The 23,275-nt window shown below is 31.3% G+C and overlaps 2 protein-coding genes across 7 annotated transcripts in view; one reads left to right on the top strand and one right to left on the bottom strand.

Annotated features, from left to right (window-relative positions):
- Window positions 1-23,275, top strand: part of LOC126882898 (RNA-binding protein Musashi homolog Rbp6) — a 1,676,353-nt gene that overhangs the window by 695,382 nt on the left and 957,696 nt on the right. The window lies entirely within an intron of this gene.
- LOC126882891 (fatty acid synthase-like) overlaps window positions 2,534-23,275 on the bottom strand; it is an 88,669-nt gene continuing 67,927 nt past the window's right edge. For both annotated transcript variants that reach the window (XM_050647955.1, XM_050647956.1), the window contains exons 14-19: window positions 20,358-20,556; window positions 15,294-15,578; window positions 10,033-10,464; window positions 6,475-6,806; window positions 3,434-3,611; window positions 2,534-2,788 (exon numbers count right to left, since the gene is read on the bottom strand). In XM_050647955.1, the coding sequence (XP_050503912.1) occupies window positions 2,619-2,788; window positions 3,434-3,611; window positions 6,475-6,806; window positions 10,033-10,464; window positions 15,294-15,578; window positions 20,358-20,556 (1,596 nt within the window). In that variant the 3' untranslated portion in view covers window positions 2,534-2,618. The remainder of the gene's footprint in view (window positions 2,789-3,433; window positions 3,612-6,474; window positions 6,807-10,032; window positions 10,465-15,293; window positions 15,579-20,357; window positions 20,557-23,275) is intronic.

The raw sequence follows: 23,275 nt of genomic DNA, 5'->3' as shown, positions 1-23,275 counted from the left end.
AAATTTGACACTGAAAGAATATTGACAAGACCTTCTACATAGGAAATTTTATGTGTATACAGTTATTTTGTATTGTAAATATGCCAAAAATTCTAAATTATTGAATTTAATTAACTATTAAATAAATGAATGAGATTGAAACCGTTTAAATTAAAAATAACATAGAATTATTTATGATAATTCTATGACTACTGAAAGCGAAAATTTTGCCTGCAAGGTAATGACGTCACTTGTTCGAAAAGAAGAAAAGAATAAAGAAAAAATGGAAGAAAAGTAAAAAAAAATTATTAAATGAAGAATATGTATAAGGTAAAAGTATTAATGCTTAAATATGGAGTTTGACTGTTATGACATGCAATTTCAGTTAATTTAAAAAAGATACAGTAGAATTATTAAAAGTATAACTGGTTGCCTGAATTTAGGTAAATTAAAAAGGGAAATAAAAACAAAATTAAGGGTAAGTTAATATGGTGTAAAGTAAATGAGAGTAAGTACCAAATGGTTGTATAATTTATATAAAAATAAAATTTAAAATTTAAAAAATTTAAAAAGATAAAATGATATGGAATGATATGATATGTGATTTCAGTTAGTTTAAAAAATGACAGAAATGAGTAGAATAATGATGTACAACTGGTTGACTGAATTTATGTAAATTGAAAGGGAAATAAAAACAACAATAAGAATAAGTTGATATGGTGTGAAGTTACTTATGGTGTGGACATATTATGTCCACAAACATTGTCGCCAACTAACATTTTAGCTCATTTCTGACCGGTTTGAAGGTGGGAACTGACTTACACATTTAACTACAATAAATAATTTAACAATAATTTTAATTACCTCTAAATTCACTTCTTGCCCTACTCCTATTGCTTCCTCGTGCTTAAGGTCTTTGATCAGTTATAGGTTTTTTTGAATGTGCAGTTCACTGTGTAGTGACTGTACATATTACACAGTCATAGTCTTACCAAGTTGTCATCGGTCAGCCATCACTCGATCATTTCCGTTTCCGTCAAATAAGTAATACTTCAGATACTTCATTCTACTTCCATCTTGTAACAATATAGAACCTTAGTGGTACCCGGCACTCAAATTTATCTGTTTGTCTTTTGTTAAGTGTATTCGTAGTTATATGTTAATTTAAGTTGCCACCAAAATATTTTCATAATAAATGACATTCGAGGATACCTTCATTTTATTGACGAAATCTAAAACGTTATTGAAATTTTTTATCACATCATCTTCGATTTTTTGTCCAAGTTTCTAACTTTTTCTTGCTTTACAATGACGTTTTTCTTTACTTCTTTCAGATGCCTCTGAAGAGGCTCTAGATGGCGAAAGTATACTTGGGCAAGATTAAATAAATCCAGTGCTCGATATCTGCCTTTGACTTTGTAGAATTTATATATTCGAGCATTTAACCATTTCCTATATTCCTATTTTTGTTCAGTTGTAATTAAAATATGTTTTACTAATGTGTATTTATCATTTATATTTATTGATAAAATACTCACATTAAAATTACGAATACATTATTTTATTCCTTAAAACACCTCAATTTTTTTGTCAATGGCAATTTTTGACCGGGGGTCATTTTTTACCCGCGTTGGTCATCCGTGTAACAAAAAAAGCTTGTTTTTCGTAAGGTTAAAGACCTTTTCTGTTTAGAATGATCCAAAAAACAAAACAAAAATTTGTTCGATTCAAAAAAAATAATTTTAGGAAAAAACAAAAAAAAAGTTAAATAAATTTTGACATACTTTTGGACCTGGCAACATGCAAATTTGTTAAAAGGGGCTATTTTTGACTAAGCTTGTGCAAAAAATCCGAATCAGAATATGTTTCCTAGCGGATGCGCAGTGGCTTTCTGGAATATAGAGAACCAATTGGGTATATTTTAGAGGAATTACTGACTAATATTTAACCCTCCGATAATCAAACTTTTTTTGTTACACGGATGACCAACGGGGGTCAAAAATGACACCAAGTCAAAAATGACCCCAAGTCAAAAATGACAGTTGACAAAAAATTAAGTTGTTTTAAGAAATAAAATAATGTATTCGTAATTTTAATGTTACTATTGTATCAATAAATGATAAATAAACATTAGTAAAATATATTTTTAATTACAACTGAACTAAAACAGCAATCATCATTCTGAATTTAGAACTAAAGAACTTTTAAAATATACACTAAGTTACGTCGCCACAGGTTAAACAATCATTTTTTCTTCAATATTGGAATGTTTCTTACATACAATTCCACATAATTGACGATATTTACTTAATATAAAATTGGAATGTGGAAGGCCAAGGGTCTTTGACCCCAAATTAAGAAAATATATTTTTTTTAAATATAGGGAATTTTTTTATTACCAAATATGAGGATATCTAGAATGATTTAAAGTCAGATAAAAAAGTAAATGGGTTTAAATTGAAAATATTTCTGAATTTATTTAATAAAAACATGCATTGGGGTCAAAATTTACCCCCTTGGTCACCCGAAGGTTAAACAAATAAAAAAACGTAGCTATATTCGTAACGGTTTATTTTTTTTATATGCCCTTAGTATCAAAATGTGTGAAGGTTTATTAATATGGATTTTCTAATTTTGTGTTATTTTTTCTCAGAATCTAAAAATTCAGATAACTTTTCGAAATTTAATTTTCTTACATCTTCTACTTCAATAACCTTATTAAATTCTTGATATAATATTTGTTTTATTTCTGAGGCCATCAGCGAGTCCACTCCAAAATTGTTAAAAGGCTTATGTTTGTCGACGGTATCTAAAACAGCAAATATTGCTTATAAGTATATCGAACAAGTAACGTATTAAATAATATAGGACTGGATCCTGCGTACCAAAAAAAGTTTATTGATAGCAAGCTGAAAATTTGTTAGTAGCTTAACGGTGTCTAGTCGGACAAATTTTGATATACGGGAACACTGGAACAGGGGAAGTCTTAATTGTGGAACAGTTTACAGGTTTCGAACGTCAGACTACGAAAACGTTCCATGTATTTTGTCGGACAGACCTTCCAATTGATTTGTTACCCTTTCATTAAACTCTCATCTTATGCAAGAATAAGACTGCTATTTACCACCAATATAATTCCTGTCATTTGACATGTTCTATGTGTCGGACTTATTAAAATATTTGCTATTGAGTAAACTTAAAAACAACCTTCTAGTTTTCACAATCATAAACTTGTCAGGATGACACGTTTCACAATTAAAACTTCCCTGTTCCAGTGTTCCCGTACATCAAAGTTTGTTCGACTAGACACCGTTAAGCTATTAACAAATTTTTAGCTTGCTATTAATAAACTTTTTTTGGTACGCGGGATCCAGGCCTATTTGGATGGGTAAAAATAAAGTCTTGTGCATTGATATTGTCAAAAGATCCTCGCAGGACAAAAATGATGTCTTACCTATATTAGCAATTCCTAGAATATTGGCTACTATATCAATAGGCGTTTTCTCTTTTTTAGCTTCCTCTTGATTATTTTTGTAAACGCAACTCATGCAAGTTGCAGCACCCAAAATCATAAATTGTTCTAAAGCTTTCCAGCAGCTTTCTGGTTTTTGATGGAGTAAGTTACCGAATGACTAAGAAATAAAAATAATTTTTAGTTAATTTTTAACAATTTACATAAATGATGATGTTGTTTTATTGACTTCCAAAAGGCATTTGATTGTTTTAAGCATTCTATATTGTTCTAAAAGACATTGTCTTGGACGGCAGAGATGTTCGAATAATAATTGCAAATTTATATTGGAATCAAACAACATCAGTTTTAGTAGATGGTGTGGAATCACAGGCTCTTAATATTAAAAGAGGAGTACGACAGGGATGCCTCTTGTCACCCCTTCTTTTCAACGTTTACTCCAAAAGAATTTTTAAAAATGTAGCTTCTGAAAAACAAGAAGGAATAATTGTGAACGATGAAGTCATCAATAATTTGCGGAATGTGGACGTTCCGCATTGGAACAAAAACCGTCTATATGCGTAAATAATATCATATTTGAGCAAGTTGATAAAATCATTTACCTTGGACAGCAATTAAATTGTAAGGCAGAAAGTCACGGCGAAATTAGATCTAGGATAGAGCAGCCCAGAGCCGCTTTTAGAAGGATGTCCAAGGTGTTATGTAACAGAGACCTAAAATTGGCATTGAGGATCCGCCTTCTTCGCTGTTACATGTTCTCGGTACTACTCTATGGTGTAGAGTCCTGGACTGTGAATAAAATCGATCTAAATCGCTTTGAAGCTTTCGAAATGTGGTGCTATAGAAGAATTTTTAAAAGTGTCTTGGGTGGAGAATATTCGAAACTCCACAATACTAGAACGTCTCAGCAAGACTACTGAGATTATAAAAAGCATTAAGAAAAAAAAAAGATGTCGGGCATGTAATGCGAGGTTCCAAATACAGGTTGCTGCAAAATATTATGCAAGGAAAAATAGCAAGCAAACGCAGACCAGGACGAAGAAGAACCTCATGGTTGAAGAACTTGCGAGATTGGTATTGTGTTGATGCAAGTATGCTGTTTAGGGTGGCAGTGAATAAAATTAAGATAGTTATGATGGGAATCAACGTTCTGAAAGGACATGGTACATAAAGAAGAAGAAGATGATATTGATCATGTTATAGTTTTAGTATATAAAACGTCAGTTTGATGGTGGAGGGAAATTATAGGAGGCCGAAGACCAAGAAGAAGATCTCTTAACACGTTGGGCAGACCAAATGAAGATTCTGGTAGGAAAGAAAAATCTTAAAAGACTTGAAGCCATCCATCTGGAATACGATTGCAACCAATGGAGACAGCAAGCTAACAATATTTAGAGTGTCACAACGCCTTGACAAGTGCTTAAGGAAGGGGGAAGGTATTTGGCGTAATATATTATTAGGATTCCAAATTTATGGAAAAATAAAGAGAAATTCATGACAAAAATAAAATCACCGACCGGCAGAGCTCACAACATCCTGTACACAGTAGTATTAAGTTTTTAAAGTAATAAATCAGGTATTAAGTTAAGTGTTTTCCAATTTTGTAAATCACAGTTTTGTATAGAGACCAGCTTAAAGAAGTTTGGAAGAAGAACGCTACAACTCAAAAACTGCCATTTTTGAGATTTACCCTCTAACCGACTCTAAATGTTAAACTTTATTATGGGAAAAATTGTCAGAAGTTGCACTCATGTAATTACCGCTAGATGGCGACTTATGACAGTTTGACTTTGTCAAACCCATGCAGTACATTTTATGGAAGAGCGTCGCAATATAGTTGTGTTTCAGTTGTTGTGGAAGTTACCACGTGTTTTTTGGAGAATAAGAACGAACAGTGTTACAAGTTAAAAAAGGAACGTATTTTTTTGGGGATTTTGTATATAATATTTAATGCAAGACAGTTCATTTCGTCTTAGGTAAGTATTCCTTACAGGATATGTGCATTTATATATAATTATTATGAGCAATACAGTAACATTTCAACAAATTTTGGGAAAAACTGTTACTAATGCTAATTACAGGTAAAAAGGTGAAAACAAGAAAGGTCTTTCTATTTATATTTAAATGATAATAACTGCCTCTTTAATATTGTAAAAGATTTTACCTCTTATTTTACCAAAATTATAATTAAAACTAGCACATTAAAATTTTAAAACGTCGCTCCTGAAAATTAGAACTTTTCGACTTGTTACGTTCTTCTTCCAAACCAACGAAATATACATTTTGTATACAAAATTCTTTATAAAATGATGAGATGCTTTTCTATTGTGAAGCATACCACAAAGCATTATCAAAGGTATAAAGCCGAAGGATTAGTGATTTGTCATGTTATCGTTTTTTCCTTGTCAGTTGAGAAAGTTTAAGACCTTCTATTAAGCAGTTGTAGGTTGATGCGTCAGGGTTTTTTTGGAAAAATATCGAATTTTATTGGTAAAAAAAGGCTGGAATGAGAAGGGGTATGTAAGCGATCTGATTGGTTTAGAAAAAGAAAGAGGATAGAGGACTTGATGTGGAAACCTGCCAGGAGAAGAAAAAGGTATTGTTATTTGAAGAGCCGAAGACCAGACTCCAGTTTATTTTTTACATATGACGGTGTTAATTATACGAGTTTAAAAAAAGTAGAATTTGTTTAAAACCTTGTTTGGTGTTTGTGGAAAGAGTACCAACGGTTGGGAGAAATCAAACGAAACCGAAGAACGAGATGACATACTGTAAGTAAAAAACAGATGCATAGTTTACATTTGACCAAGTCGATAAGTTGAAATATCCTTATATCTGGAGAGAAGCAGTTTGTTCCTTGGAGCTAGGAGTTTAGTTGAGGGGTATTACCCTTAATTAACAACTAACAATTTATCCAACGTCACATTGGACTGAACATTGTCCTGGTTTTCACTCCATAAAGGTAACTAAATGCAATATAGTTCATACAATGACATTAAAACGATTAATCAAATAAATCTTACCTTTGTATTGAATTTTTCAGTCACAAGTACGCCTACATCTGCCACTGGACCCCATTCGATTGCTAAACCAGGTAGCTTATCTCTCTTTCTTCGTTCGCAAAGTCTTTCGAGAGCTGAGTTAGCATAACCATAATTTGTTTGACCCATTACACCTCTACTGGCCACTACTGAAGAAAACATAACAAAATGATCTAGTTGCGGGCACATTTTGCGGGTTAAAACGTCCATGTTTTTACTTGATGATATTTTTGGTCGGCATACGTCTTCGAACATTTGTGTTGTTTGTTGGTAGACAGGAGCATCACGTAGCACAAGAGCTACATTGAAGATACCTAAAAATATCACCTAATAGTTACCTAATAGTTATAAAAATATACCTTTAAATAGTTGTACATAAAACAAATGAATCGAAGTTACTATTTTTGCTTAGGTATCTGGCATAATCAAATATCTTGTAAACCGTTCACACGTCATCATCATTACCTTTACTTTTATCTGCATCATGGATCGACTTCTTAATTACATTTTTCTATCAGTACAACTTCGTTGAAAAACAATAGGAAATAAATTCAACATTTCAACAACATTCAAAACAACAAACCCATTGAGATCTATTTTATCTAAAACTAAACCTTATTATGAACAAGAAAGAACAAAGAATTGTATTTATAAAATACCTTGTTAATACGAACAATTTTATTTAGGTGAAATATCAAGACCATTAAACGTTAGAATAAGTGAACATCAGTCTTATATTAAAAATAGAGAATTAGACAGATGATAGGTCTCAAATATGTCAACACACATGGGACAATGAACATAGAGTTCAGTGAAATATATAAGATTCAAGTATAGTCCTGAAAGAAACAGATAGCAAAAGAGAAGAATCTAGCCGCTCTAATAATTATGCTAAATGAAATTGTGGCTTATTTCCCAAGTAGAATAGTAAAGTAGATAATATATTATTGTGTATCAATTTGGAAATCAAAGATAGAATAAAAATTTAATTTTTTTAATATAACGCGGGCACATAAGTTTGATACACCCTGTACATTGATTTGTAAGTATTTATTAGAAGTTAGCTTTCACGCAAGGTGGTTTCTCCTTAATGAATCTTTCCATGAAGAATATTAAAAACATTTGTAAATAAAAGTGAAGTGAAAGTTATTTAGGATTATTATTTTAAACAGATTGTTTACGGGAAATGTAAAACCACAGGTAGATGTAACTATTAGTTCTTAGAAAATTAAGGTAAAGAAAGTTTGTAATTTTAATCTCTTTTTGTTTAACCCCGAGTAAATTTTGTAGAATTTCCCAAAAATAATTATTATGATGGTAGGAATATTTTGAAAGTATAAGTGGGTGATTCGAAAGAAAAAAGAATGGGAAGGAGAGAAGTTTGAATTTTCAGATAGTTTTGGAAAGAGGGATTATTGTGTTACCGGCAGCCGTGAAGAGCAGTCAAAAGTTTTCGTGAGTAGTTCAGAAGCAAGTACTAGTGGTTGTGTTTGATAGTAAGAGTAGCCGAAAAGTGGAACGAGAGACAAATAAAATCGAGAAGAAATACCTCTTTGATTCTGTAAAGTCCAAGAGAGTAAGTTACAAGAATTATCGTTATTAAAATTATTTGTGACACCAAGTAAAAAAGATACTTGGGTCTCAGGAGATTATGTTTGAGTGAAAGAGAGGAGAGATTTTTGGAGTTTATTGGACGAGTACTGGCAAAAAGAGGCCTGGCTTGTGTTTTGGAGAAATAATTGCTGGTATCCTGCTGGATTGTTTGCTGAGAACGGAGAGGGCTTTGATTGGTAGCCTAACACAATCAACAAGGAGGAGCTGTTTGGGTCAAGAGGAGACATCATTGTGTGTGAATCAAAAAGGTCAGTCAATAACCTATGTGATAGTTTTTTTTTGTAATCAGAAGTTAATTTTTTTTACGTAAAATCATATGAATTTAAGATTCCAATATTTCAAAATTTAATATGAAGTATAAGTAATTTGCGAATACCAAATTTGTTTGTTTAGCTTGTTTTATTAATGGTATCAAGAACAAAGCGATAAATATTTGTTTGAATTAGATTAATTTATATGGTAAAAGTTTCTTTTGGACAGTAATGCCCACAGGATTTGATTGATAAATTTACAGGGCATTGCTTTTGATAATAAAGGTATTTGTATGTGTGTATTTATGATTTTTCTATTTATTTCCTTTTCCTATTTTATCCCGATAAGGATCAACTAAGAGATACTGAAACCACGAGAGAAGATAAGTATAACATAAGATGATTTAGACTTTTTTATATTATAAAAAGGCACCCTGAGATTTTTTTATTAATTTTTATGTATGATTTGCGACAATTAAATAATTAATCAAATAAATAATAATTAATATCAATGTAATAGAAAGCAGATCATAACAATATGTATTGATAAAAAAATTTGGGTAATCCCTAATTTACTATATTTTATGCCTGGATCCCGTGTACCAAAAAAAGTTAATTAATATAAAGCTAAAAATTTGTTAATAGCATAACGGTGTCTATTCCGACAAATTTTGATGTACGGAAACACTGGAACAGGGGAAGTTTTAATTGTGGAACAGTTTAAATATTTTGAACGACGGATTACGAAAACGTCCCATGTATTTTGTCGCACAGAACATCCAATTGATTTGTTACCCTTTCATTAAACTCTCATGAAAAAATCAGACTGCTATTACTAACAAACATGATTCCTGTCATTTGACATGTTCTTCGTGTTCCACTCATTAACGACGTTCTACACCTTCGGCAAAGAATTAAGGATTTGCACGAAATTTTAGTATGTTATAGTTTACTTAAAAAAACTAAGACTTGATTTTTTAAAAATTGTTTTACCGTGCCGTTTAATTACTAATAAGGGTCAAAGTTAAGTTTAAACATGGGCTCTTACGGGAATTCTTAAAAAGTTAATAACTGTTGACCCAAATTTAAGATTTTTAATTATTTGTGCTTAAATGAAAAGTTTTTTTGTAAGGAATAACATATTAAAAAATTAGGATTGTTTACCGTACCATTTATTTTTAATTTATTTATTATTATTAATTCCGTAATTTATTCCGTAATTTCCCCGTCATTTATTAGAATTTATTTTTATAAAGTATTCAATACTGAAACATTAAATTTGAGTATTCTGCTATAAATGCATTGTTACCAACTTTTGCTTGCATATAAGTTTCCCTCCTTTCCTCTGAGAGGCATACCCCGCAACGAAGGTGTAGAACGTCGTTAAAATGCCAGTTGGTGGTAAACACCAGTCTGATTTTTGCATGAGAGTTTAATGAAATGGTAACAAGTCAACTGGAAGTTCTGTCCGACAAAATACATGGAACGTTTTCGTAGTCTGACGTTCCAAATTTTTAACCTGTTCCACAATTAAAGCTTTCCCTGTTCCAGTGTTCACATACATCAAAGTTTGTCCGACAAGGTACCGTTAAGCTATTAACAAATTTTCAGCTTGCTATTAATAAAGTTTTTATTGGTACGCGAGATCCAGGTCTATTTTATATCATGCTCTTACCTCCAACTGGTCCATAATTCTGAGCCTCCAATAACAGGTTCTCAGCTCCGGCCATGGTAGTAGTATCAGAAAGATCAATGATGGCTTTATATTTCAGTGATTCCCATATATTCATACTCAATTTTTGATACTTGGACCAAATATTTCTTCTGCCATTTAAAATAATTATTCGAGCGCCTCTTGAAAACAACCAATGCGCTAATTCTAATCCCATTCCTCCCAATCCTCCGACAATTATATACACTTTTTCGGGATAGAAAAAGATTTGTGGTATTGCAGGAACTGATATAGGTTTTGATGATCCATCTTTTCTCATATTAACTACGACTTTTCCTTCGTTTTTTCCACTTGCTAAGTACCTAAATGCAGATTCAATCTCTTCTAATTCAAATATTTTTAGGGGAAGTGGCTTAACAACTCCGTCATCGATACCTAAAAAAAGTAATACATAATTAAATATACTATTGTGTTTCAATTTAAAACATCTTTTTTAAAAATGTGTCAACTTTGGGGCGTCACTTCCGCTAAACGGTGGGTGATAGACATATGCTGTCGGGAAACAAATAGTAGGAAATATAGTCCTCTTCATTTTACTATTAAATAAATTTTTTGCAAAATGTACAGGAAGCGCTACTTTTCGCAAAAACCACAAAGTACCCCCTTTAAAGGGATGAAAAGGGGGTTCCGGTGCGAAATTTTTTAAGAAAAAATTGTCTCATAATACGCACCCCTTGATATACCATAAAAAAAATAAAACCGGACTTTTGTTCATTTTGCGATGTTCAACCTCTGTTTCCTACACTATATTGTTAGAAAATTATTAGTATAGCTAATTGTTGAATTTTAGTATACAACTTATTATCAACCTTAGATAATGGTTTTTTCCCGTTTTTCAGTATCATATTATGTAAATTTGTAAATAGTACTGATTTAAAAAATTAAATGTATATGCTATTCTCTGTTTTATTTTTACTTGTTTTAAATATAGCTTTATTAAAGAGATATTAAAGAGAAGTATAAATTGCGATATTTATGCATGTTTCATTGATTACCATAAAGCGTTCGATACAGTAAAGCACGACAAGCTGATGGAGATATTAACCAATATTGGAATTAACACCTGTGATTTAAGGATTATCAGCAATCTGTACTGGAATCAAAAATCCTCTATCCGGACAGAGGCAGGAAGATCCGACGATATCAAAATCAAACGTGGGGTCCGTCAGGGATGTATACTATACCCACTGCTGTTTAACATCTACTCTGAGGAAATCTTTCAAGAAGCAGTGGATGATGTTGAAGCCGGAATTCGAATTAACGGAGAATGTATCAATAACATAAGATACGCAGACGACACTGTAGTATTCCCTGACAGTTCTGAAGCCCTACAGGAGTTAATGAACAGAATCGCAGAAGTCAGTCAGAGATACAGACTTTCACTAAACACTAAGAAAACAAAATGTATGATTATCTCTAAGAACAAACAGTAATTTGGACGAATCAGTGTGAATGGTCAACAAATAGAAAGAGTAAAAACATATACCCACCTTGGTACGAACGTCAATGAAAATTGGGACCATTCCATAGAAATCAAATGTAGGATAGAGAAAGCAAGATCTGCATTTCAAAAAATGTCAAAGTTTTTCAAATGTCATGATTTGTCGATATCCATAAAAGTCAAATTACTACGATGTTATATCTTTCCTATATTGTTGTACGGAGTTGAGTCGTGGACTCTCACAGACGCCACCTGCAAGAAAATTGAGGCTTTTGAGATGTGGCTTTATCGTCAAGTCCTGAAGATATCTTATACCTACCACATTACTAATGAGAGTGTTTTGCTGAGAATGCAAAAAGGAAAAGAGCTGTTAATCAAAATAAAAACAGCCAAAATCGAATACCTCGGTCACATCATGAGGAACAGTGAAAGATATGGACTGCTGCAACTTACAGGGAAAATTAGAGGGAAAGCGAGGACCAGGAAGGCGAAGGATTTCGTGGCTGAAAAATGTACGTACGTGGTTCAACACAACCACTACAAATCTTTTCAGAGCAGCAGTGTGCAAAGTACAGATCGCCATGATGGTGGCCAACATCCAAAACGGATAGGCACTACAAAAAGAAGAAGAAAGAGATATTGAGGGTAGATAACTGGTGTAGAGCAGCTAGTGACAGAGATACTTGGAGGGGGAAACTTGTACCGCTGTAGCGGTAGCGCCATAGGAGAGAGAGAAATACAGCTTCATACAGTCTTCCTGCTTCTTATCTTGTATGTGTAATATACATATTCAATGCGAAGGGGAGAAACCAGCTGGTTCTGGATTGGTCGTACATATCCATACACCCCTTTTGATGGCTCATATGCTTTTTATAGAGGTCATCGTATGTACATCGCATACATGCATACATAATCCAAAATCTCTTATACCCGAAGGTGTCCAGCTATGGACATTTTTTCAATTTTTTCTACAAATTTACGCCACTCATTTTTGTCCCTAGGTTTCTTCGCCTCACTCTATGTCTTCCCTCCTTCTTCTTCTGCCTGTTCTTCTAACACTTAGCAGTTTCCTCAAGTATTTTGTTTCACTTGCTTGCAGTAGCTTTGTTTGTTTTTCGTCGAGTATCCAGTTTTCTGCCATGTAGGTTAATACAGGTTGGTACGCTGTTTGGTATACAATCATTTTTGTTTTTGTTGTGATTTATTTTCTATTCAAGAAGTTTTTGTATAGTTCATGCTATATTCTACTTGCTGAATTTATTCTGGCACCAATCTCGTCTTCTTGTGTCCCTTCATTGTACAAACTTATCCCTAAATACTTGTAAACTTCAATCTGTTCGTGTCTATTTCCTTCAATGTTAATGCTTATTGTTGTTTTGTTTTTTGTTGCTACCATCACTTCAGTTTTTTCGGTGTTTATTCTCAAGTTGTATGATTTTCGTTCTTCTGTCCACATTGTCATGTTATTTTGAAGATCTTTTTCTGTTTTATATCCTTTGCCAAAACACATACTTCTACCTTCACTACTTGTGTGTTTCTGTATCCTGCAATATATTTTTTTGTTTTTGGCCGGTAAGCTTTTATTACTTCGTCCATCACGCTTAAAAACAACAATGGGATCAATACACCACCCTATCTGACACCATCGTTATTTTTAAAAATTTTTGAAGTTCTGTTTCTTGTTCTTACTTGGTTATTAGTATTTTCATACAGACTACATACCACTTTCAACAGTTCTTCATCTACATTCTTGTTCTCTAGGCTCTGTCAGATTCCTGTCTTCTCCACTATATTAATCGCCTTTTTCATATCTAAGAATGCTCAATAGATTTCTTCATTTTTGACTACAGCTTTTTCATTTGTTTGTTGCAAAGTAAAATTTTGGTCTTCTACACTGTGCGCTGGTCTAAATCCACTTTGTGCATCTGCTAGTCTTGGTTTTATTATCTTACGTAATTTACTTTCTATTATTATTTCGTATAATTTTAGACCTACGCATAAGAGAGATTGATATTCCTCTATAATTTTCGCAAACCATAGCATCTCCTTCTTTATGTATTGCCAAGATGATTGTGATGTTCCACTCCGATGGAATCTTTTTAGTTTTCCATGTCATATTTAGTATTTCCAGCAATTCTTTCTTTCCATTTGGTCGTAGAAATTTTAATAATTCTGCATCTAGCTGATTATATCCTGTTGTTTTTTACCTACTTTAATTTTACTCAAAGCTTCCTCTAGTTCTTCCATTTGTATTCCAGTTTCATTGATTCGGTTATGTTGTCGAACCCATTTTTCGTTTTATTTATCAATATTTTATTTTCACTATTTAGTTGACCTGTACAATATTCTTGCCATCATCGCTCGGTAATTTTTTCTTCATGTACAGAAAGCAACAATATAATATAATCTAACACAATAAACACGTAGATAGAATGAATGTTTCGTGATATATCCACGGTAAGAGTGAATGTTTACACAAACATTGCAAGGTAGAAAGAATAGAAAAAGCTATTGAAACAAAAAGTCACAAATTGGAAAAAAATTAGAAATATTTTATAATATAGTATCTTAAAATTTAAACTGAGTAAAAGAAAGTTTAGAAAAAATGAAATAATAATCAAAAAGTTCAGATATAAAAATTAACGTAATAAAAAGCTAAAAAAAAGAGTGTGTGTACTTTGTACGCACGTAAGAAATTATACTTTTATTATTATGATTTCAACGAAATAAAAAATATATTTTAAAGAGTTTAATTGCATTTTTATTTAAATATTAAACTAACTTTAATACTTAAAATAATTCCAAAAATTAAAAATAACGGTAATAGGTACGTCATTATTTATGAACTGTATCCCTCCGCAGATGCTTTTCCCTTGATGTTTCGAATGAATTATGACTAATTATTAAATCGGTGAAGTTTTGATTTATTTTGTATGAATATAATTACAAAATACTACGGAATTTCACTTTTTGACATAAATTTAAATAATATTAACGTAAATTGTGTAAAATATTTTTAATAATTAAAATAAATAAATTTTAATTTCACTCAAATAAATAATCGATTACTGCCATCGGCCACTTACATTCAATGTCGGTTAATTGATTAATAATCGCGGCAGGTAAAGTACAATTTTTCTTTCAGTTCAATAAAGTGGTACTTTATAGCTGCAGATGAGGGCAAATGAGTACAATGATGAATGACTGAAGTGACGGTCGGCGATAAAACTAAAACTAAGTGTCATTTGAACACCCAATCAGAGAAAACGTATAACGCATCTGCGCCCAGGACCAACATTTTTGATGAATTTGCGCATATTTACATTCACTCCCTATAGCGCCTAAAGAAGTATAACTTCAAAAAGTGTGTGTGTTTGTGTTTTATTGGCACTGGTTTAAGCAACCAACTGGCCAGTCAATGTGTTTTCAGTTCTCTCTTTTACAAAATATATGCTTAGTATCTAAATTTAAAACTATGTATTACTAATACTAAGTTTTTTATTCTGTTTTTTATTATTTTTTTATTTTTTTTATTTAGTTTATTTTTTTCCTTTTGTTTTTTTATGTATTTTTTTTTTATATTTTTTTATATTTTTTTTATTTCTTTTTTCTATTTCTTTTTTCTATCAGAGCTTTAATTTTAAACAATTAACATGGTTGTATAAATTTTTTTTAAGTAAAATTCAAACAGAATAAGTATAGATAACTTTGACCGGATCTATAAAACTATAAAGCATACACAAAAAATAAAACATAATCTTACCGTCTTGAATTAATTTGTGTAATTGTTTTTTAAGTTCAGTGCTATTATACAATTTGTCTACCATTACTCCGTGGAAACTGCAGTTATCTAAATAAATTCCTGTATCAATAGAAGATCCCATAAGAAGATCTACTTTTCCAATCTCCAGGAATGATCCTTCATTTGCTAAACATTCTACAGACATCTGGAATAGTTCTCCAGATAATGAATTTAACACAAAGTCCACTCCTTTTCCATTGGTCCGTTGTTTTACAAGATTGTAGAAAGAAGTGTCTCTCGAATTTCCTGAAATTTATGAAAATATACAGGGTGTAACAAAAAGGCAGGTCATAAATTAAATCACATATTCTGGAACAAAAATAGTTCGACTGAACCTAACTTACCTTAGTATAATATGTACACATAAAAAAGTTTCAGCCCTTTGAAGCTACAAAATGAAAATTTTGAAGATTTTTTCTATTAACTATTAAAGATTTTAACCATTAGAAATTTTTTATTGAAAATTCATTTTAAAAAAATAACAGCAGTGAAATTTGTATTACCCATAAAAATTGTATGCGGTTTTGTTCCCTTAAACCCTCCCAAACTTTCAAAATATTAAAAATATGTTAATGTTGTTCTGAAGCTATTTTCTTGTGGCATTTTTACAATTTTAACTATTTATATTGTGGCTTATTTCCCATTATAAATAGTTAAAAATATCTTATTAAACACTTACTTATCGAAAAAGTACTGGAAGGCAAAAAACTTTTAAAAACAGTGTGTTTAACTAATGGTATCACAATAATAATTTAATTGGAACGTACACAAAAGTTTAGGGGGGTTTAAGGGAACAAAACTCACATACAATTTTTATAGAGTTCACAAATTTCACGATAATTTTGTTTTTCTACAACCACTATTCAAAGTGCACTTTTCTGCACGGTTTTATGTTAGCAAACTTGATATTTTCGCACAGTATAAGATATTTGACATTAGTGTGCAGAAAAGTGACGTTTCTGTGCCGCAAAGTGACGTTTCTGTGCCGCAAAGTTCTTTTCTGCACAGTTGACTACCTCATTCTGAGTAACGTTATATTCTGTTTACATCCGTGGACTACCGCATTCTGAGTAACGTTATATTCTGTTTACATCCGTGGTTAAACTTTAGACAAATATATAACCTATAAGACAATTATTATATTTAACTATAGCATAGAAACTAAATTATGGATTTTACAACTGTTTTATTTTACAATTTTATTCTTATTAAACATTTTATAATTATCAAATAACCAATAAGGATTTAGCAACCTATGCAAGAGACGTCGAATGAAGTAGGTTTTGTGTAAATCCGTGCCTGCGTAAATATAATGTCAATAATGTGTAATAATTGTTTAAATTTAAACAAATTAAGGCAGTGCATTAATTTTTTAACTGATTTCTGTGCAATTTATTTAGGTATAAGGAATTTAAATTGATTAGTAGGTATTAATTAAATACAGTTTAAAATTTATCACATAGGTACCTATTATAATTAATCGTCGTTTGGAAATTGTGATTTTTATTTTTAGGAAAAACTGTGCTTGTAGAAAAAGTATAGTGTGAAACACGTGCAGAAAGGTAATTTCTCACTCGTTTGAATTGCGGCACTCGCTTGCGCTCGTACCACAACTTTTCAAACTCGTGAGAAATTAGTACCTTTCTGCACTTGTTGCACAATATACTATTTTCTACAACCGTGTTAAAAATGCAATTTTTAGCACTCCATGCGTGCGTTAAAAATGCTACTTTAAGGCACCAGTGCTTTAAAATATTTTTAAGGCACTGCAGTTCGTATTGACCGTATAGACAATTTTGGTGTAATGTCAAAAAAATATAAAAATGGAATGTCAGTCAAGTTCAAGTAAAAGTTTTTGTAGAAACTGTCCTGTAATTACGTTTGTAGAAAAAATATTGTATGATATGCGTGTTAAAAAGTACATTTTTAAGGCACTCATGTGAATTGCAGAACTCGCTATTGCTCATTCTGCAAACTTTCACATGCTTGCTTTAAACGTGTACTTTTAACACTTATATCATAAATAACTATTAAGATATTGCTGCCATAAGAATGACACATGTCCGTTGTCAATAAAAAATCTATAATACTTTTCGATATGTATTGAAAAAAATCGATTTTCATTTTGTAACTTCAAAGGGGTGTAATTTTTTTTGTGCACATTTGGACTAAGGTAAATTAGGTTCAATCGAACTATTTTTGGTCCCAGAATGTGTATTAATTTATGACCAGGATTTTTGTTTCACCCTGTATATCTGTAAATCTATACATTAGAACACATCTTACGGTGTATTTGAATGTATTTGAATTTACTAATACAAATATTGTCCAAACGATCCAACTATTATGGTAGGGGAGCTCAATTATGGGGATAAACCTTGTACCCTGCAAATGTACCCCTACTATACAGGGTGAGGCAAATAAAGGGCCTATTAGAAATATCTCGAGAACTAAAGGCAACAGAATCATGAAAATTGGAATAAAGGGGTTTTGAAAGATGATCTATTAAAGGAAAATATTTTCATCTCTTTGCAACTTCCGGTTATACCGGAAGTTGCTCATAACTTCGTTTTTTTAAATGGGATACCCTATATATTTTTACATTTTTGGATTCTCTTTGATGTCTTCTTTCTTAAAATAAGAGGTTTTGTAATATTATACAGGGTATTTTAAAAGATATTTACGTTTTTTTATTAATTTCGTAGCAAAATTAACACCCTGTAGAATTGTAGTAGTTTGACATCTAAAACTCTACTTACGTTCAAATGATTTTTAATATACTCTACTATTGTTAAGAATCATTAGTATAGCTAAATTTTTAATTTTAGTATACAGGGTTGGTCGAAACTAGGAATGAGTATTTTCTGAATTTTCTTAAATGGAACACCCTGTATTTTAGTATTGTAATGAAATGATATTTTATGGTACTTTTTTATTTCTTAAGCATTCCCTATACCTAACTGCTTTAGTTTGTGCTTAATTGTTAATCGCACCAACAATCTTAACTACGTAGATATTTTGATAATTAAACCATTATTGCTAATTTTAAGGACCAGTCTGGATTAATATGTATTTATTTCTGAAAAATTATTTGGGATTGAGTATCACCAATGTGAATAACCAATAACTCACAAATTAAAGCAGTTAGGTATAGGGAATGCTTAAGAAATAAAAAAGTACTATAAAATATCATTTCACTACAATACAAAAATACAGGGTGTTCTATTTAAGAAAACTCAGAAAATACTCATTCCGAGTTTCGACCAACCCTGTATACTAAAATTAAAAATTTAGCTATACTAATGATTCTTAACAATAGTAGAGTATATTAAAAATCATTTGAGCGTAAGTAGAGTTTTAGATGTCAAACTACTACAATTCTACAGGGTGTGAATATTGCTACGAAATTATTAAAACAACGTAATTATCTTTTAAAATACCCTGTATAATATTACAAAATCTCATATTTTAAGAAAGAAGACATCGAGGAGAATCCCAAAATGTAAAAATATACAGGGTGTCCCATTTTAAAAAACGAAGTTATAAGCAACTTCCAGTATAACCGGAAGTTGCAAAGAGATAAAAATATTTTCGTTTAATAGATCATCCTTCAAAACCCCTTTATTCCAATTTTCATGATTCTGTTGCCTTTAGTTCTCGAGATATGTCTAATAGGCCAGTTATCTGCCTCACCGTATATATTGGTTCTTAATACAGGGAAGTTCGTTAAAGGGGTCAGAAAAAAATCTATGCGTAGAAAAACTCGAAATTGTCAGATTAAGGTAAGGTAAATTAACCTTTAACTACACGCGCTGGCGTACTTTGTACGCCAGATATAAGAATTCTACTGGAAATATATTTAAAAATTTAATTTTTGACCTTGCTTATTTTTCTAACCTATCACTGGAATGTGCTTTACAATTTGGTTTTAGTTTCGTTATAATCGGCGTTCTGGAAAGATCGTAATTTACATTTTATTATTTGTTGTTTCCGGTGGTGGACAATATACCCCAGGATTATATTACTATAAGTCGTAATTTAAGTACATATTTTAATTGTTTTTTAGTCATTATGGCAAAAAATATATTTTTCTTTGTAAAAAATAATTTTTCTCCTGTAAAAAATCACATTTAAAAAAATTTTTTATTCGTAATTTTATTTATCATGGAATCCAGTTATTCCATGATTCCAGTTATAAATCCCAATTGGCTTACTGAAAAGGAACTCCAAGTATTCACTGATGCCGAATAAGGTTTATAACAAACAACTAAGTGTATTTTTTCAAAAAAAATTAAACAAATCCGCTGTTTTTAAGTGTATTTTCTTGTGGCGTACAAAGTACGCCACGCGTGTAGTTATGTTATAACTTGATGCGTGGGTAGTTAAAGGTTAAGTACATACAGAACAGTGTATATTTAAAAAATCTAACGGTTTGAGCGGGGCGGAAGGAAATGGGTGTGTCAAAAAGTTTCACAAGGAAAAAGCGAATATTTCGAGAAATAAACGTCAGATTGAAAAACTAAAAAATATTTGTTGAATATTTTTGAAAACTCTATTGAATGACACTAAACACGACCCCAACGGAGGTGAGGTGGTGGTTTACTTTAAAATCTTAAATAGGAGCCCCCATTTTTTATTGAACATTTGGATTCCTTGCGTAAAAATAAGTAACTTTATTCGAGACATTTTTTCGAATTATGGATAGATGGTGCTATAATCGGAGAAAACGATTGTTGGAAATGGAAAATAAATTAAAAAATGAAGTCCCCACTTAAATGGAAAACTTTACTTAACTTTTTTTGGTTCTAGGGCATAATCTTCATAACTCAATAGGTCCCCATCACGCTCGAGTAACTGCAAATTTAGCACAGTTTCCTCCCCTATCATTATCACTTTATTAGTTCATAGGAACATACATTGTAACAACGCATTAATATTATTAATACTAGATTGATTTACCAGAGGTAAAATTTATCGTGTCTTTATGATTTTCCTTTTTAATATTAAACATAATACACGTCTCACCTATGTTCTCTCCCTTTAGTTGGGGGAATAAATCTCTTAAAAATTGCTTTTTCTTCTCAGATCCTACAGTTACAAAAATTGTTGAATTTAACGATAATGCTATGTTAATTGCTGATATTCCAACACCTCCTGCCCCAGCGTGGATTAATATAGAACGGTTCTGCTCCATTTTTCCCCTGACGATCATTGCAAGGTAACACTAAAAATATCAAACATTTTTGTTAGTTTATAAGTATGTTAAAGTAAAAAAGTTCTACTCATAGACTTAGCCGCTACTTGTTTATTAATTGTTTCAACAATAAATAGTACATTCTTTTACGGTTTTTGCTGTAAATTTTAAACAACCGCTTGGATTGACATGAAATTTGGCATTCGCATAGCTAACATGTCATAGAAAAAAGTGATATGGTGCCGATTTGTGCTTATGCTCTGGGGATGAATTTCACCCCATCTCGGGGGTGCAAAAATATATGTTCAAGTTAAGTCCTGAAATGGATAAACTAACTAATTGTAAGCAACTTTTGTTCTTAAAGTTTTTTCACCAAATCAATACTTTTCGAGTTATTTGCAAGTGAATATGTTCATTTTTGAACAAAATAACCACGTTTTTAGACGGTTTTTCGCAAATAACTCAAAACGTAAGCATTTTGTCGAAAAAAATATTCTTAGCAAAACTATAGCCTATAAAAAAGTGAAAAAAACGGTGTATAAATTATGTCCCTATACCTAGCAAAAGCAAAGTTATAGCTAATGAAAAATAGGTTCATATTCGAAAAATTCCAAATAGAATAATTCAATCCGAAATATCCAAATATTGAAGCATTCTTGGGGAAAACACATTACAACTTTTTTAAAGTGTTTAAAAAAGGCTTTATTTCTGTTTTTATAAAAAAATCTCTAACGTCAAATGTAAGCAAGTTACGCTCAAAATAAAGTTGGTCCCTTTTGTTTTGGCAAAAAAAATCAGGAAGATCACCCCCCAATTAGCAACTTAAATGAAATTAATCCTTACCGCTTCACAAGTTACTTCACTTATGTTGTGTTTATATAATCTGTAAGTTTTATCGATTTAAAGTGCTTATTTTTTAAAAAATTTGGTTTTAAAGTAAAATTTTGAAAAATTTTAATTTTGAAAAAATGCTTTTTTTTTAAAATAACTTAAAAATTGTTAGAGATACCAAAGCAGATGTTAAACAATAAAAAAAGTCGGCTTTACTTTTCTGAATATTTTGTATATTTTTGTTTTTCTGTAAGACAAAAGTTGGTCAAGATTTGGTGTTTTTAAGTTTGCATACACTCATGATAAGTGACTCGTTCAAGCCCTTTTAACTACAGCTCTTTCAAAAATAAGGACTTTGAACCGATGAAACTTACAGATCGTATGATCAATACATACGCGAGTAAAAAACTTGTGAAGTGATAATAATTAAGTTCATTTGAAATGCTAATTAGCTAATGCTAATTTTCCCGATTTCTTACCAAAAAAAAGAGACCAACTTTATTTTGAGTGTAACTTGTTTACTTTTGATGCTAAACAATTTTTTTAAAAAACAAAAATAAGCATTTTTTAAACACTTTAAAAAGTGAAATAGACTTTTCCCCAAAAAAGTGCTTCGTTTTTTGGTTATGGCACGTTAAAATATACGATTTGGAATTTGACGAATATGAACCTATATTTCATTAGCTATAACTCTGCTTCTACTAGTTACAGTGACCTAATATATATACCAAGTTTTTCACTTTTTTACGTGCTATATTTTTGATAAGATTTTTTTTTCTACCAAATACTTACTTTTTGAGTTATTTGCGAAAAACCGTCTGAAAACGTGGTTATTTTGTAGAAAAATTAACATATTCACTCGCAAATAACTCGAAAAGTACTTATTAACTTGGTGAAAAAACTTTATAGAACAAAAGTTGCTTAGAATTAGTCATTTTATCCATTTCTGGATATTTAGAACATATATTTTTCACCCCCAAAAGGGGGTGAAACTCACCCCTAGGGCAAAAGCACACATCGGCACAATCACTTTTTTCTTTGACTTGTTAGATATGTGTATGTCAAATTTCATGTCAATCCAAGCAGTTCTTTAAAATTTAGAGGTTCTGCAATATTTTACCTTTAAAGAACGTACTAAAAAGCTGTTTTGTATAAATAATTTTAATAAAATCGATTAATTCATCATTTTCCTTTGATAAAAAATGTTTTTATTTTGTTTATGATTATGCTGATTTCGAATGTGATATTTAAAAATTCAAAATGATGTAATTATCGGTCATTTAAACAATTTTCACTAAGAAGGATGCATATTTAAACATAGTTTTTAATTTTAAACAACTTTTCATTATAACTTCTTCTTCTCTTCTTCTTCGTGCGATTAGGATTACTCCTGTTTCTCTGCCTCTTATTCTGTTTCAGTTGTTGTTGTTGTTGACTGCACATTGTTTTCCACCTGTTCGGCGGCCGTCCAATGGGTCTTCTTCTGTACGGCTTGTTGTTTTTACAGATGTTCGCTAATCTATCTGGTTCCATTTGTTTTACATGTTCGTTCCAGATTTTCCTTCTTGTTTTGATCCATCTGTTAATATTTTGAATTTTGCAACTTTTTCGTATACTTGTGTTGCTTTGTCTGTTTCTTAATGATATGCCCGCTATTGATCTTAATACTTTCATTTCGATATTGATGATTTGTTGTTTCGTCTTTTTTGTATCGGTCCTTGTCTCCAATGCATATGTAGTCTTAATGTTGTCTTGTATACTTTTATTTTACTTTCCATGGTCAGATATTTGTTTCTCCATCTGGTTTCTCGGAGGCAACCACTTACTCTTGCTGCTTGTGTTGTGGTCTCTGTTCTTATATTCCTGCCACTAGTGATCTCTACTCCTAGGTAATTGAATTTCATTACTTGTGCTTCAA

Source organism: Diabrotica virgifera, chromosome 4 (genome assembly GCF_917563875.1).
Source record: "Diabrotica virgifera virgifera chromosome 4, PGI_DIABVI_V3a".
In the NCBI taxonomy this organism is placed as follows: domain Eukaryota; kingdom Metazoa; phylum Arthropoda; class Insecta; order Coleoptera; family Chrysomelidae; genus Diabrotica; species Diabrotica virgifera.
Note: the sequence above shows the minus strand (reverse complement) of the source record. Positions and strands in the feature narration are given on the sequence as shown.